The sequence below is a fragment of the Alosa pseudoharengus genome, unplaced genomic scaffold (assembly GCF_046254945.1).
Source record: "Alosa pseudoharengus isolate Yale_2024_CS ecotype anadromous, Long Island Sound unplaced genomic scaffold, YU_APseudo_1.1 YU_APseudo_1.1_scf_4, whole genome shotgun sequence".
Taxonomy (NCBI): Eukaryota; Metazoa; Chordata; class Actinopteri; order Clupeiformes; family Clupeidae; genus Alosa; species Alosa pseudoharengus.
This window is the reverse complement of record NW_027468774.1, coordinates 31,125,848-31,142,335: the sequence shown is the minus strand read 5'-3', so window position 1 is coordinate 31,142,335 and position 16,488 is coordinate 31,125,848. Positions and strand designations below refer to the sequence as shown.

Here is a 16,488-nt window from a genome sequence, read left to right as displayed (position 1 = left end):
ATATTTGTTATGGGAATTACAAGACTATGTTAGGTACAATCGGGGACATGTGATCAACAAGAAAATGCTATTTGGGTCACAAAAATTTGTTAAGAAAACATTCCAATTTATATATCTGACATTTTAAGGGTTAAATGAGTCTAAAATGTTATTCAAGCATAAAAATATCCTGAGGTGGCACCATAGTTTTTTCTCATGGTTAAACATGTCCTATGAACGCTCACATAAGAATCATTTTTGTTAAAGTGTACGTTTCTAGTAATGTCCTAATTTTAGGCTTAGCTATAAGATTAATTAATACATTTCATCTATATTATCCGTTTTAGTATTTTTGATGATTTATATCATCAGTAATCCACCTGCTTTTTGGGCACTTATCGGGCATCTATTTCGGCAGATATGCACGTGCGCAAGGCTTCACGACACCAATCTTGCTCCAGCGGCGAGATCACAACACACGATTGGCTCGATTAACATGTCGCCATATTGGCGTTACAAACTAACCCCATGCATTTCTATGGAGGATTTTTTGAGTGCTGTGTCTCCTCATTAGAAAGTCTCTGGTTAAGTACAAAGTACAGAATTACATCATAAAGAGTTTAATGATCTACATTAAACAGGCATTTCTCAAGTACAAAAATAAATACAGCTTATCAATAAATACATTATAAAATTAAAATAAATAAATACAATAAATAGTTTGTTCTCAATGCATGGTCTAAGAAGCTTGTCCATTGATGGCTTCATTGAATGTTCGGAATGCAGAATGTGAATGTTAGGAATGCAGAATACAGGGGGTCAACAGTGAAAATTCATTGTCAACCACGATGGACCACCACCATGTCTTTTTGTGGGGAGTTAAATATCCCCAGACCAAATGAAAATACTAAATCCAATGTGTGCCATGGCCTCTTCAGTACTCCACCATGGTGTTGGCTAGGTACAGCAGTCGGTGTAGATGACGTTTAACTTCTTTCTTGATCTGCTCCCATGACTGCTTGCTGTATTTCTAAAACAAGAGAAAGAAAATGCGTTATTCAGCGTAGTGCACAATGTTCAGTATAGAAACACTGCATGAACAACTCAGACATATTTGCCGCACATTGAGTCAAAACAGAATCTGTTCACCCCGACTCAACATTTACGCCATATGTTTTCTAATAAAGGCTCTTTATAGGCAAGATTATTTACAGGCAACATTTTCACACAAGATTATTTACAGGCAACATCAACCAACAAGCTTCAGTTCAGTGTTCACACCTATACTAATCCATAACTGGGTCAATAGGAGTTTGGACTGGATTCTTCACTCTCAAACTGTAAGCTTCATGACAGATTCCTAATTTTCTGTCATTCAACCATCTGTTTATCAATCATTGAGAATTATGAAGAATGATTAAAAGGAGAGCAACTTAAAATAAAGTAATTTACCATTTCTATCAGGAACTTCTTCAGGCTACGGAAGTGTTTCTTCAGTTGTTTTCTGTATTTAGACCTTCTTGTCGGCACTTGTGCAGCCTGTAAATATAGAAAATTGAATTCAATAAAGTATTTCTTTGAAACAAAATGGTTCATGCATCATGACTCTGTGGCTGTTCATCTTAAGTAAACTCACACAATCTCCAAGGTTGGTAGACTGCTGGTTGAGAACGTTGAGCAGGTTGTCCAGTTTCGTCTTATCCCAAGTGTTGGTCACATTTGAATTGTTCAACAGCCTCACTATCTGTTTTGTGGCCACATGCAGAAATGTGATCTTGTCATCAGCCTAAAAGGACAGAGAAGAAACAACATCAACAACAACACTTTCATTCTTGTTGGTCGTTCATGATGAATAAGGAAAGGCCTTCCCAATAGCTATTTGCCATAACTGGTAACTAAGGGAGCATGTTTACCTTGAAGAGCTTCTTGTGAGTATTAAATTATGTAGAGGAAAGTACACATTTACATCATGATGTGAAGGCCAAATAATTCTCTTACAACCCCATTTCCAAAATAACTTGGGACGTTGTGTGAAATGTAAATACAAGCAGAATGCTATAATCTGCAAATCATGTAAGCCTTATATTTGTGACAGATCTGGACCGCAGACAGGTATCGGTTATCAGAAGTTCTCCTGAGCCCATAAAATAATTTTATTCACAGACTCAGGTCTGTTTTTAAAACAGTAAAATGAGTATATTTACCATGAAAGTCAAATTTGTTTAAACATTTGATGTCTATGCCCTTTTTGCATCTATGTAGGTTTACGAGATTTGCAGAAAAGGCTATTATATGCTGTGTAAAATGTAAATTAAAAAGTCTAAACTTTTTGGAAATGGTTCTGTCTGTCCTGAAATCATCAGTTGATATACAAAGTTGTTATATTTAATTATCTATTTCAGAGGTGGACTATCTTCAAATTCTAAATGACTTGACCTGCCTGAGAACTTGGAGTCAACTAGATCTAACTTCTACTCTCTAAAGCTTTGGACAGAACTCAGGACTTTTCTATTGATCAGGTCACGGAGCCCAGGAGGTGTCATTGCAAGACATTTAGTAAATTGTGTGCATGATTAAGTAAATTGTGTGCTCATTTTACAAAAAGTAAAATGGGAGCACCATTTAGCTAGCCTAGAAATCTAGACGCGCCCCTAGCGGCAGCAAATTACATTTGCTGCCAGGGCTAGTCTAGCAACTCTCCGTTGGCTTGTGAGCTCCAGAAATCGAAACTCAATCAGGCTAATGAAATCGTGTATAGAGTCGTTAGGTGGGCTTAACATAATTATTGATGGCAGATTTGCAACAGTTTGGCTTGAATTCCCTGCTACTTGAAAACAAATAAGATGGATGTTGCTGTTGGCGAACAGTGTGACACGAGTTAAGCTTTTGGCAAACGTTTGAACTAGCCAACTAGCTCTGCTGGTGGGAAACGCATGGGACTCATAGCGCTGCCGCTGTCCTATTGTGTGCAGAGGGAATTTGAAAGACAACTGATTATCCCGCCCCTCGGACTGAGCACTGCGAACGGTGACTGCCCAGACCCTACATTTTAATGTGGGTCTGGCTCGTCAGGCTACCATTTAGCAACATGAGCGCACTATTTAGTAAAATGTGCGCATGATTTAGCAAAATGTGTGCAAGATTTAATAAATTGAGAGCAGTTTAGTAAAATGAACACACTATTTAGTAAAACATGTGCACGATTTAATAAAATGCGCGCACAATTTACCCTCCAGGGTTCCGTAATAGTGTGACTCCAGAAAGCCACCCTATGAATGCACAAGGCAAATTGCAAGAGAAGCAAATGGGGATACTTCAATGGGAGTAAACTAAAAGGGAAGGGGGTCTTACCATAGCACTGTTCACAGAGCGGTATAGGGCTGAAAGTCCACCGTTGAAAGGCACTCCGTCTGATTCGAAATCTCCTCCCTTCATGTAAGACAAAGAAGAAGAAAAAAAACATATTTACACACTTGTACAACAGTCAAAGTCAATTACAGTCAAATACTCAAACAACAGAAGCAGGTGCTTTAATTGCCAAATGTTTCACAAAGATTCATAGTGAACAATCTCTTACCAGTGCACTCTGTAAACATTTCCTAAAAATGTAATTGTGCACTAGAAAAACAGGCAGTGATAATGAATTAGGACTGCACCGTGGCTAATTGCATTGCAACACTCTAAACAGCCTAGACGCAAAATGCCAGTTACTAAGTTGAAGCGAATTTGTATTAACCAAGTAACTGCAATTACTTCAATTGTAGCATCTATGGTGAGCATATAACACGGCGATATAGAACGCATACTTACCATGTCTTTCAATAGTCTGAAGCATTCTGCATTATAGCGTTCGTACATTTGGAGCCATCTACAGGCACCCTGTGCGCTTTCAGTGAAGCTAAGAAGCAAAAACCAAATCCATGTATATTTGATATGCATTTTGCTGAGGGAGAGTCAATGCTTCGTTGCAAAGGATCCGATGATTTCTTTGAGTAAAACATCTTGCAGTTGAGTTGGCTACTTTAATAGCCTAGAAGTATGGAAAGGGAAAACGACTGCAGAATTCCCCAATACTCCAGAAGCAAGGATACACGGGACTTCACTTTCCCTTTCAATGCCCTCTCTTAACTATGTGGTCGACAAACTTATAAACCTATTATCTTCAAAAGTTTATTATACTTTTTACTAAGTGGATTAGTTTAGCTCAGGCTACTTTGTGGTCACATTTCGCTGACAAGTGACATGTTGTATCTTACCTTGTGTAGTAGGCTTTCTTCTTCTTCCCTCTTCTTGTCTTCCATTTTCTCGTCTTCGCGTGCTACTCGCTTTCGAATATGTAGCCCACAGTGAAGAAATCTTATTTGGTTGTAAAATAGGAAAACCAATCCAATAGCGGCATGTTGAACGACATTTAAAGTCTCTTTTTAGTTGTTTGGTCATTCTCGTCTATTTTGAATATTGTCAAATGGCGTAGCGAAGAGTTGCGTGTAGGCTACCCGCTGCGCTGACGTCGTAAATGAAAAATGAAGGGTCGGCTTTGGGCGTGCCTATTTCACTTTCTCACTTTCATTTGGAATGATGTCAGCCTAAAATGATGCAATGATGCAAAATTGCATATATTTAATGGCCTCCTTACACCAAACAACTTTGACAAGATTTGGGAAAGATTCTTGAAAGATTGGAGTCTTTTGAGGAAAGCTTGAATTAGTTAAAAGACTACAATCTTTCAAGAATCTTTCCCAAATCCTGTCAAAGTTGTTTGGTGTAAGGTGGCCATAAGCCTATATAGAATGTCATACTACAATGCATTTGTGAAAGTTAAGTGAAATGACTGCTTCCATCTTAACAATACAAATAATTGATGATTGTCCTGCTGCTGCTGTTGTTTGTGATGGGTTGGCCTATTTCTTGCTACCTCATAGGCTTACAGTAACTAAGCACATTTACTTGACTAGGCTACTATAGGCTACTTGGGCTGCTTTTCGAGTATCTGTAGCCTACTTTACTTGAGTATTAATATTTTTGGAAACTTATGTCTATTACTACTCTACCACAAATACTGTATACAAATACAAATGTACCTTTGACTCCATTGAAATATGAGCAGGTCATTCCGCATCAATTCAACCAGGGCCCACGCACTTAGGTCTCAAACAATTCTGAAAAAAATATGAACTGTACCTATGTTACCCAGGAGACACATTGTAAATGGACAAAAATATAATGTGGTCTTTGCCTTTGCGTAATGGGACCATGGGCGGATTATGAGCTTCCGGGCACCTGGGCCCAGATGTATTAAGGGCCCCCCACTTATGGTTGTATATGTGGGAGGGGGGGTTTGGGGGTCCTCGTGCCCGTGCCCGTGCAGTAATCCATCCCTGAATGGGACTGGTGAGTCTTGAAGTCTTCAATAATTAGTTTCCCTTAAACTAAGCATTTACATGAAGCACAGTAGCCTATATGCCGATTGAAACACATTCCACTCAGATAGGCTCATATATCACTTAATTGCAAACAGAAAATGTCTAGCTAGTTGTTATCATGCCTATTGCTAATATTGTGCTAAATGTGGTACAAACAATGTTAGAGTTTGTGGACTAGCCATAGGCTTATATTTGAATGGAGATGGCAGAAATATCATTATGAGAGTTGTGTACACTCTTAAAGTGACAGCGCACCATTTAAAAATGAGTTAAACTGCATCAAATTAGTAGTATTTCTTAAGAGATCAATATTTTAAAGTGAAATGTCATTATTATCATTTAAATAATATATAGCCTATTACAATATATATATATATATATATATATATATATATATATATATATATATATATATATATATATTTTGGGGGGGGGGGGGGCACCACAAAGCTGTTTTGGGCACCAAAATAGTCAGCAGCAGCACGGCTGGCATAATCAGTAGGAGGGATGCTGTCTTGACACATCAGAAATCAGTGTATGCATTTTAAAACTCATGAGATGCGGTGCGATTAATCTTTGATGCTTCCTGCTGAAGAATATTGGTCACTGACACTATAATGCAGCGCAAAGGATAAACTGTGTTGCGCGGGCCAGGTGCAACAATATGTAAGCATTCTACTTGCATTGTGAAGAGCCGTATAATAAGGGAAAATAAGCCCCTTCAGGGCGAAACAAGACCCCTCCGCTGGCGCGTCGGGGTCCGGTTCGCCCTGTCGGGACTTATTTTCCCCATAATGACCGGCGTTCTATACATTATGCCTTACATATTGTTGCACCTGGCCCACGTTTTGGCAAGTAGCCGTATAAGAAACTATAGACAATTGTAAAACAACATAAGCTTAATTTAGAATTGTTCATAAACGGTATGCTATTCACAATAAGTGGATAAACGCAATTTAGAGGTGTGTAAATTCCGAATTTCAGGAGGTGCGTAAACGGCGTTTACATGCGTTTAGCCTCCACTACATCCCCGATTATGAAATAAAAAATTACTATTTGAGAAAATATTGATTAATTCATTTAATCAACGGTGTAAATGAAGGTAGTATATCCACCATTAAGTGTTTGTTTGTAAAGTTCTCCTTTGTACAGGTAATTTCGTTTGCAACGATAGAAGTGCCTGATGGTTATCATGTGCTTATTATCCACGGTTTGTCAGTAAAAAAAAAAAAAATTGTTATGGAATTACAATGTTAGATACTATCAGGGACATGTGATCAATAAAAAAATGCTATTTGTGTCACAGAAATGCATTAGGAAATCATTCCAACTCTATATTTTATATAGAGCTATATTGCTATATTTTAAGGGTCTAAAATCTTATTCTAAAAATATCCTGAAGTGGCACAATTGGTGTTTCTTAAACATGTCCTTCATATGACTCAATGTTCAGATAAGAATAATGTTTTGTTAAAATCTACATTTCTGGTAAAATGTTGACATTTTTGGCTTAGCTTTAAGCTTAATTAATACATCTCATCTATATTATCAGTTTTAGTATTTTGGATAATTTATATCATCAGTAATCCACCTGCTTATTATAGAGTTTAAGTACAAAGTACAGAATTACATCATAAAGAGTTTAATGATCTACATAAAACAGGCATTTCTCAAGTACAAAAATAAATACAGCTTATCAATAAATACATTATAAAATTAAAATAAATAAATAAATACAATAAGTTTGTTCTCAATGCATGGTCTAAGAAGCATATCGGCTATTTGTCCATTGATGGGTTTGTCGAATGCTCGGAATACAGAATGTGAATGTTGGGAATGCAAAATGCAGGACGTCAACAAAGAATATTCATTGTTAACCACGACGGACCACCACCATGTCATCGTGTGGGGAGTTAAATATCCTAAAACCAAATGAAAATGCTAAATCCAATGTGTGCCATGGCCGCCTCAGTACTCCACCATGGTGTTGGCTAGGTACAGCAGTCGGTGTAGATGACGTTCAACTGGCTCAATGTATTCACATATCGACGTTTTGCAGCGGAAGGGGTGTGATATGCGTATAGACAACTGCCATATTGGCGTTACAAACTAACCCCATGCATTTCTATGGAGGATTTTTTGAGTGCTGTGTCTCCTCAATAGAAAGTCTCTGGTTAAGTACAAAGTACAGAATTACATCATAAAGAGTTTAATGATCTACATTAAACAGGCATTTCTCAAGTACAAAAATAAATACAGCTTATCAATAAATACATTATAAAATTAAAATAAATAAATACAATAAATAGTTTGCTCTCAATGCATGGTCTAAGAAGCTTGTCCACTGATGGCTTGAATGAATGTTTGGAATTCAGAATGTGTGTCTTTTTGTGGGGAGTTAAATATCCCCAAACCAAATGAAAATACTAAATCCAATGTGTGCCATGGCCTCTTCAGTACTCCACCATGGTGTTGGCTAGGTACAGCAGTCGGTGTAGATGACGTTCAACTTCTTTCTTGATCTGCTCCCATGACTGCTTGCTGTATTTCTAAAACAAGAGAAAGAAAATGCGTTATTCAGCGTAGTGCACAATGTTCAGTATAGAAACACTGCATGGACAACTCAGACATATTTGCTGCACATTGAGTCAAAACAGAATCTGTTCACCCCAACTCAACATTTACGCCATATGTTTTCTAATAAAGGCTCTTTATAGGCAAGATTATTTACAGGCAACATTTTCAGGCAAGATTATTTACAGGCAACATCCACCAACAAGCTTCAGTTCAGTGTTCACAATTATACTAATCCATAATTGAGTCAATATGAGTTTGGACTGGATTCTTCACTCTCAGACTGTAAGCTTCATGACAGATTCCTAATTTTCTGTCATTCAACCATCTGTCCATCAATCATTGTATAACGAAGAATGACTAAAACGAGAGCGAGTTAAAATAAAGTACTATTTACCATTGGTTTTGAACGAAGGAATTTCTTCAGGCTATGGAAGTGTTTCCTCAGGTCTTTTAGGTATCCAGGCCATTCAGTGCTTGTCGTCGTTTGTGCAGCCTGTAAAATACAGAACATAGACTTCAATAAAGTATTTATTTGAAACAAAATGGTTCATGCATCGTGACTCTGTGGCTGTTCATCTTAAGTAAACTCACACAATCTCCAAGGTTGGTAGACTGCTGGTTGAGAACGTTGAGCAGGTTGTCCAGTTTCGTCCTATCCCAAGTGTTGGTCACATTTGAATTGTTCAACAGCCTCACTATCTGCTTTGTGGCCACATGCAGGAATGTGATCTTGTCATCAGCCTAAAAGGACAGAAGAAACAACATCAACAACAACACTTGTTGGTTCATTCTTGTTGGTCGTTCATGATGAATAAGGAAAGGCCTTCCCAATAGCTCTTTGCCATGACTAGTAACTATTTGTAAGGAAGCATGTTTAACTTGAAGAGCTTCTTGTGAATGTATTAAATTATGTAGAGGAAAGTACACACTTTTATACATCATGCTGTGAAGGTCAAATAATTATCTTACAACCCCGTTTCCAAAACAACTTAGGACGTTGTGTGAAATGTAAATACAAGCAGAATGCTATGATCTGCAAATCATGTAAACCTTATATTTGTGACATGTCTGGACTGCAGGCAGGCCATGTTTAGCACCTAGACCCTTCTACTATGGAACTTAACTGTTAACTAATAGCATGTAAAAACAATGCATTTTGGCGTTGTTTTTCTGAAAAACTGTATACATCATTCAGCATTAATTATGCCTTTCCAGATGTGCCAGCTGTCAATGCCAAAGGCAATAATGCACCCCCACACCATCATAGATGCTTGCATTTGAAATGTGTGCTAATAACAATTTGTATGGACCCTCTCATCTTTAACCTGGAGGGTGCAAAGTCTATGATTTCCAAAATCATTTACACATTTTGATTGGTGTAATCAGGACAGTTTTACACTTTGCCTCAGCCCATGTTACAGAGCTATGTCTGGATCTACAGGTTCTTCTTTGTATGGTGGTGTTTTAACCAAAAAGCATTTGTAGATGGAGCATCAAACTGTGCTCACAGACAATGGTTATTGGAAAATTATTTTATTCACAGGCTCAGGTCTGTTTTAATGCAGTAAAAGGAGTTTATATTTACCACGAAAGAGTAACATTTTTTCAACATTAATATACTGTTTGTCCTTTTTGCAGCTAAATGTAAGTTTACGAGATTTGCTAGGCTATATATGCTGTGTAAAATGTAAATGTCTCAACTTTTTGGAAACAGTTCTGTCTGTGCCTGAAATTATCAGTTGATATACAAAGTTGTTATATTTAATTATCTATTTTCAAATCCTAAATGACTTGGCCCATGCCTGAGAACTGTAAGTCCAATAGATCTAACTGCTACTCAGAAAAGCTTTGGACAGCAGCTCAAAGCCACCCTATGAATGCACAAGACAAATCACAAGAGAAGCAAATAGGGATACTGCAATGAGGGTAAACTAAGAAAAGAAAAAGGAATTACCGTGGCACTGTTCACAGAGCGGTATAGGGCTGAAATATTCTGCGTATCTGGAATTCTGAGCACTCCGTCTGATTTGAAATCTCCTCCCTTCATGTAAGACAAAGAGGGGGGGGGGGGGGGGGGGGGCACATTTACACACTTGTACAACAGTCAAAGTCAATTGATTCTACAGTCAAATACTCAAACAGAAGCATGTGGTGCTCTATTTGCCAAATGTTTCACAAAGCCTCATAGTAAAATATCTGTTACCAGTGTACTCTGTAAACATTTCCCAAAAACATGAATTGTGCACTAGGAATACAGACAGTGCTAATTTAGGACTGCACCTTGACTAGTTGCATTGCAACACTGAACAGCTTAGACGCAAAATGGCAGTTACTAAGTTGAAGCGGCTTTAACCAAGCAATTACAGTTACTGTAACATCTTTGGCCTACTTACCATATCTTTCAATAGTCTGAAGCATTCCGCATTATAGCGTTCGTACATTTGGAGCCATCTACAGGCACAGCGCGCGTTTTCAGTGAAGCTAAGAAGCAAAAAACAAATCCATGTATATTTGATATGCATTTTGCTGAGGGAAAGTCAATGCTTCGTTGCAAAGGATCCAATGATTTCTTTGAGTAAAACATCTTGCAGTTGAGTTGGCTACTATAATAGCCTAGAAGTATGGAAAGGGAAAACGACTGCAGAATTCCCCAATACTCCAGAAGCAAGATATACGGGACTTCACTTTCCCTTTCAATGCCCTCTCCCACTCAACGCAATGAACAACCTATGTGGTCGACACACTTATAAACTTATTATCTTCAAACTTAGAAAGTTTAGTATACTTTTTACTAAGTGAATTAGTTTAGCTCAGGCTACTTTGTGGTCACATTTCGCTGACAAGTGACATGTTGTATTTTACCTTGTGTAGTAGAAGGCCTTCTTCCTCCCTCTTCTTGTCTTCAATTTTCTCGTCTTCGCGTGCTACTTGCTTTCGAATATGTAGCCCACAGTGAAGAAATCTTACATTTGGTTTTAAAGTAGGAAAACCAATCAAATAGCGGCACGTTGAACGACATTTAAAGTCTCTTTTTAGTTGTTTTGTCATTCTCGTCGATTTCGAATATTGTCAAGTGGCGTAGCGAAGAGTTGCGTGTACCCGCTGCGCTGCGCTGACGTTGTAAATGAAAAATGAAGGGTCGGCTTTAGTTGGGCGTGCTGATTTCACTTTCTCACTTTCATTTGGAATGATGTCAGCCTAAAATGATGCAATGATGCAAAATTGCATATATTTAAGCCTATATAGAATGTCATACTACAATACGGACCCATTTGTGAAAGTGAAGTGAAATGACTGCTTCCATCTTAACTATAGCCTACAAATAATCGATGATTGTCCTGCTGCTGCTGTTGTTGCTTGTGTGATGGGTTGGCCTATTCTTGCTACCTCATAGGCTAACAGGGCTGGACAGTAACTAAGCACATTTACTTGACTAGGCTACGAGTATCTGTAGCCATGGGCGGATTATGAACTTTCGGGCCCCTGGGCCCATATGTATTAAGGACCCCCCCCACACTTATTGTTGTATATGTGGGAGGGGGGGTTTGGGGGTCCTCCCCCAGACATTTTTTTATTTGTTTGATGAGATTTCCTGTATTCTGGTGCATTTTGGGGATGGCCAATACTAAATTCAATCAGATTCATAGCCTACATCCTGATTTGTTGATATTGAGGCAATGATTCCATGCAAAGGCTTAGGCTTCAGGGCCCCCTGACCCCTTGGGCCCCTGGGCCTGGGCCCGGTAGGCCCATGCAGTAATCCATCCCTGTCTGTAGCCTAGGCCTACTTTCCTTGAGTATTAATATTTTTGGAAACTTGTGTCTATTACTACTCTACCACAAATACTACAAATACAAATACTGTACCTTTGATAATATTGAAATATGAGCAGAGTCATCCCACGTCAATTCAACCAGGGCACGCACTTAGGTCTTAAAAAAATCTGAAAAAATTACCAACTGTACCTATGTTACCCAGGAGACACATTGTAAATGGACCAAAATATAATGTGGTCTTTGCCTTTGTGTAATGGGACTGGTGAGTCTTGAAGTCTTCAATAATTCGTTTCCCTTAAACTAAGCATTTACATGAAGGCCAGTAGCCTATATGCCGACCACTCAGATAGGTAGCTATCAGGCTCATATATCACTTAATTGCAAACAGAAAATGTATAGCTAGCTTTTTATACCAACTTAATATCATGCCTATTGCTAATATTGTGCTAAATGTGGCACAAACGTTAGAGTTTATGGACTAGCCATAGGCTTATATTTGAATGGAGCTGGCATAAATATAATTATGAGAGTCTCTTAAAGTGACAGCGCACCATTTATAAATGAGTTAAACTGCATCAAATTAGTAGTATTTCTTAAGAAATCAATATTTTAAAGTAAAATATTTTAAAATCGTTTTTTTTTTTTGGGGGGGGGGGGGCACCACAAAGCTGTTCTGCTTTTCAGCGGCATGGCTGGCATAATCAGTAGGGGGGATGCTGTCTTGACGCTTCAGAAATCAGTGTATATCCATTTTAAAACAGTCATGAGATGCGGTGTGATTTATCTTTGATGCTTCCTGCTGAAGACTATTGGTCACTGACACCATAATGTGGCGCTACGCGAAACTCACATGTTCCCATTTACGTAGCCTCTACTTGTGCAGCTTTCTATCGAGGCACCAAACAGGCTACAGAATCATCACAGCACGTTATCGCTAATTAAGCTGGTCTGACTGGAGGTAATGTCAGCGCATCTTAAAATGCCCACTAGCCCACAACTGTGAATCCAAACACTCCAACACCAGCATATAACATGGCAGTGTGTGCCAGTGTGCCTCCGTGGTAAGCTGTTTTAAGATATCGCAAGCCATCTGCAACTAAAATTGGTGGAAACAGTGGCAACGTTTCTCAGCCATTGACTCTGAACATCTTTCTAGTTCCTTTCCCTGAGAGAAAATGAAATTTCAGTATGTTGACAACATGTAGCCTACTGACTAAACACAGTCCTGCATGACAAAGAGACAATTACTTAAAGATGTATGGTATAGTTGCACTCACCTGGTATTTCAGTTTCTCTAGCTCGCTCATTGTGCGACGGACCCTATGACATATATCACATTGTGTCATCCCATCACACATTAGGCAAAGGCACAAAGCCACAACAAAACAAAGTGTTCTAGACATGTCAAGGACCTTGTCAAACTATCTTGCAGTTGATTATATTTACTGTGAATCCAAACACTCCAACACCAGCATATAACATGGCAGTGTGTGCCAGTGTGCCTCCGTGGTAAGCTGTTTTAAGATATCGCAAGCCATCTGCAACTAAAATTGGTGGAAACAGTGGCAACGTTTCCCACCCCCTAGAAATTTTCTGTCAAGGCCTATGTCGAAATTTTTCTCATTTAAACCGAGTGATTAATGCTGTCATTGCCATTGTCATCAGCAAAAACCTAACCTATTGCAAGCATATAAAACAGTTAACTTAAGCCGACCAATATGGTCGGCTTAAGTTAACTAAGCGATGCCACACGTTTTTTAGGCTAAAACATGTCACTTACTGCAAACATCACCTAACCAACCGCTAGCTGTCTGTGTCCTGAATACACTGTAACAAATCGCGATCTCTGTGGATAGCCCAGGCTCCAAAAACAGCAACAAAAACAACCTGGGCAAACCTAGCCCATAAAAACATAACAAACTGTTCCACCAAATCATAGACAAGATGCGCGTTTAGGAGACTTTCAATTGCACAGGAGCAGCACGGGAGGAAGGGGGTATGGCAAGCGATTTTATCATTTACCCGCTAAATTTGACTATCTGGAATTAACATTGTAGATATCAACAACGTCTTTCTGACTAGTCGCAATTACATTTTGGATAGTTGGAATTGTCATTCAAGATATCTGTAACGTAATTGTGACTAGTCGAAACGTCAGATAGAGATATCTGTAATTTAGTTTTGACTAGGCAAAACTGAATTACAGATATCTGTCCTCACGTCATTGAAAACAACATTCAACTCGTCACACATCTTAAATGGCAATTGCAGATATCTTTAATTCAGTTTTGACTAGGCAGAATGAAAGGTGAAGATATCTCAAACGTCATTATGACTAGTGCAAATTATTGTGCAAGACGTTGCTCTTTAGTTCCGTAGCAGAGCCCGTCTAGATTTCTAGGCTAGCCCATCTACTTAGACATTGTCAGCTAATTTCCCCTCCCCAACATAATCGAAGAAATTTCCTTATTTCTATGAATGGAAGAAGAATAAGCAGGCTGTAATGTCGTAGCCTACATTAATTAGTAGGCCTAGGCTACTAAATTCACCAGCACCAGCTACAGGAAATTCCTTTCATAATGGTGTTGGCTGTAATCGAAAAAATCAAAGCAACATTGAATCATCAATTCTTGCTGCCAGCTCCTGTCTTGCATAGGCTGCAGCATTAAAAAGACGATTAAAAACTCCTTCGCCCTCTGGCTGCTCTGACATGGTGCTAATTACAAAGTTAACAGTTAACAGGTGCTATGTGATTTGATGATTTGAACAACAACACGCTCTTCTCCCGCCTAAAGTGGGATGCGGGCCTAATTTGCATAGCAATACAGATATCTCTAACGTAATTTCGCATAGTCAAAACTCTAATTCAAGATATCTATAATTACATTTTGACTAGGCAGAATGAAAGTTATAGATATCTCCAATTTCAGATATCTCTAATCAAAAATCATTCAAGATATCGATAACTTGATAATAGATATCTACAATCAAATTATGACTATCCCTAACTCCAGTTTGAGATATCTACAACGTCATTTTGACTAGTCAAAATTCCATTTACAGATATCTACAATGTCATTTCGCCTAGTCAAAACTTAGGGCTGTATTTTCGGTCACCAGCGCATGGCGTAAAGTTCGTTATTCACCGGCGCGAAGTTGAATTCGTTATTTTGCACCTTTATTTTTTAAGCATTGCGCCCAGGGGTGTGGCAATTAACAACCTAGGGAGGGACCTGGCGCATTGTCTAAAAATCGCTATCATACACCACCTAAACCTGGTCAAAAGTCAATGGCGAGTTGTTCATATGCTATTTTAAGAGCGCATGTCAACAGTCATATTGGCAGGTGCATGCACCATCCTTCTATCATTCATGAACGCACACCAGCGCACATCCATGCAAAGCATTAAATTGCACGATTACAATGGGAAACATAATTAGAATAAAGATATTACGAAATACTGTACATCTTATGATGAGTAGTTATTCACCATCATTTGCAAATTGGTAATGACGGTTAAAAGTGATTAGGGGAGAGGCGAGAGACACGTATGGAGCACAGCTGAAGACGCACTGTCATGAGGTATAAGCAACTCCTCTGCAGGATAAATGTTGTTTTATTCAGTCATTTGAGCAACATTAGGGTAAGTGTTGCTTTTTCCAGCCTATGTTTTCGATGGTAACCCGTTGTCAGTCAATAGTGAAAGTAACTGCATATAACTGTCTTGTCGTTGACTGACTCCTTGGTGAAGTTAGTTTCACTTTGCCAATGAGTTCAAATAATAGACGAGTGCAAATGCGTGAAGGCTATGCTAGGTTTTAGTAAAGCATGGTTTAAGAATGACTATTCCATACGGTCTCGCAAGCAGCCTCCTTCAAATGCGCCGTTGAATGCCAAAATACCGATGCATTTATTTGACATATCGCGTGTTGCGCCGTTAAAGGGAATGACAGATGTCATTCTCATTGGTTTAAAATGATGTTACGCCCCAAACACACCCATATGACTGATTAAAAGACCTAGGAACACCTTGTTACGCCATGCGCTCCACTTTTGAGAACGAAACCCCTCCCAATGTGAACTGGACATCCTACTAAATTTGAATAGACTTTTGACGAGTGACGATGCACTTTAGAATGTCATGATAGGGCCCTTAATTCAAGATATCTGAAAAGGAACATGTAGATATCTTGAATTGAAGTGAATTAAAGATATCTTCAACTGGAGTTATGACTAGTCAGAATCAAATTGTAGATATCTCTAACTGGAATTACAGATATCTACAATTCAATTGCAGATATCCGTAATTCACATAGTGGATATCTGCAACTGAATTGTAGATATCCGTAATGATAAACCCCATAGAAATGAATGGCAAATGTGGCGTCATTTGTCCTAGGAAGAATGTCTTTGTGGATATCTGAAATGACGATTATGGATAGGAAGAATTCAGTTGCGGATATCTAAAATGTTCGTTTTGACTAGGCAAAACTGAATTACAGATATCTGCAATACATATCCAGTCTAGCGGGAAAATGTTAAAATCGCTTGCCATAAAGGGGGAGGAAGTAGCGAGCTAGCTCTCTGTTTCATTTGAAAGTCAACAGAAGTGACGTTACCCAGCATCGCTTAGAGCACCTTTAAATATATATGTTGGAAAAAATATAGTCTGGACGAATTTCTGAGTATCGCAACTTTTATCAACTGTCTCGTGGCTTAACGGCAGCGCGTC

At 38.6% G+C, this 16,488-nt stretch overlaps 2 protein-coding genes across 3 annotated transcripts; both read right to left on the bottom strand.

Annotated features, from left to right (window-relative positions):
* Positions 1–544: 544 nt before the first annotated feature.
* Positions 545–4,497, bottom strand: LOC143102343 (interferon a3-like). The gene is made up of 5 exons (XM_076265871.1): positions 4,236–4,497; positions 3,331–3,408; positions 1,616–1,765; positions 1,432–1,518; positions 545–1,009 (listed from the first exon to the last, which is right to left on the bottom strand). The coding sequence occupies exons 1-5, from the start codon at positions 4,278–4,280 to the stop codon at positions 914–916; spliced, it is 456 nt and encodes a 151-aa protein (XP_076121986.1). The 5' UTR covers positions 4,281–4,497; the 3' UTR covers positions 545–913.
* Positions 4,498–7,077: 2,580 nt separating this feature from the next.
* Positions 7,078–11,162, bottom strand: LOC143103179 (interferon a3-like). Of its 2 annotated transcripts, XM_076266991.1 has the most exons (6): positions 10,842–11,162; positions 10,373–10,460; positions 9,934–10,020; positions 8,571–8,720; positions 8,374–8,472; positions 7,078–7,951 (listed from the first exon to the last, which is right to left on the bottom strand). In XM_076266991.1, the coding sequence occupies exons 2-6, from the start codon at positions 10,418–10,420 to the stop codon at positions 7,856–7,858; spliced, it is 480 nt and encodes a 159-aa protein (XP_076123106.1). In that variant the 5' UTR covers positions 10,421–10,460; positions 10,842–11,162; the 3' UTR covers positions 7,078–7,855. The 2 variants fall into 2 exon arrangements, with proteins under 2 accessions (XP_076123106.1, XP_076123104.1); XM_076266989.1 differs by lacking the exon at positions 10,842–11,162 and having other exon boundaries at positions 10,373–10,828.
* Between the last annotated feature and the right edge of the window lie 5,326 nt (positions 11,163–16,488).

Coding starts and splice junctions, on each gene's coding strand:
- LOC143102343 (XM_076265871.1), bottom strand. CDS start 4,280: ATGGAAGACAAGAAGAGGGAAGAAGAAGAAAGCCTACTACACAAG. Junction 1,766..3,330: donor GCTCTGTGAACAGTGCTATG/GTAAGACCCCCT, acceptor CTGTCCTTTTAG/GCTGATGACAAGATCACATT. Junction 1,010..1,431: donor AGAAGTTCCTGATAGAAATG/GTAAATTACTTT, acceptor CTCTTGTTTTAG/AAATACAGCAAGCAGTCATG.
- LOC143103179 (XM_076266989.1), bottom strand. CDS start 10,501: ATGCATATCAAATATACATGGATTTGTTTTTTGCTTCTTAGCTTCACT. Junction 10,021..10,372: donor TCAGACTATTGAAAGATATG/GTAAGTAGGCCA, acceptor TCTTACATGAAG/GGAGGAGATTTCAAATCAGA. Junction 8,473..8,570: donor CTACCAACCTTGGAGATTGT/GTGAGTTTACTT, acceptor TGTATTTTACAG/GCTGCACAAACGACGACAAG.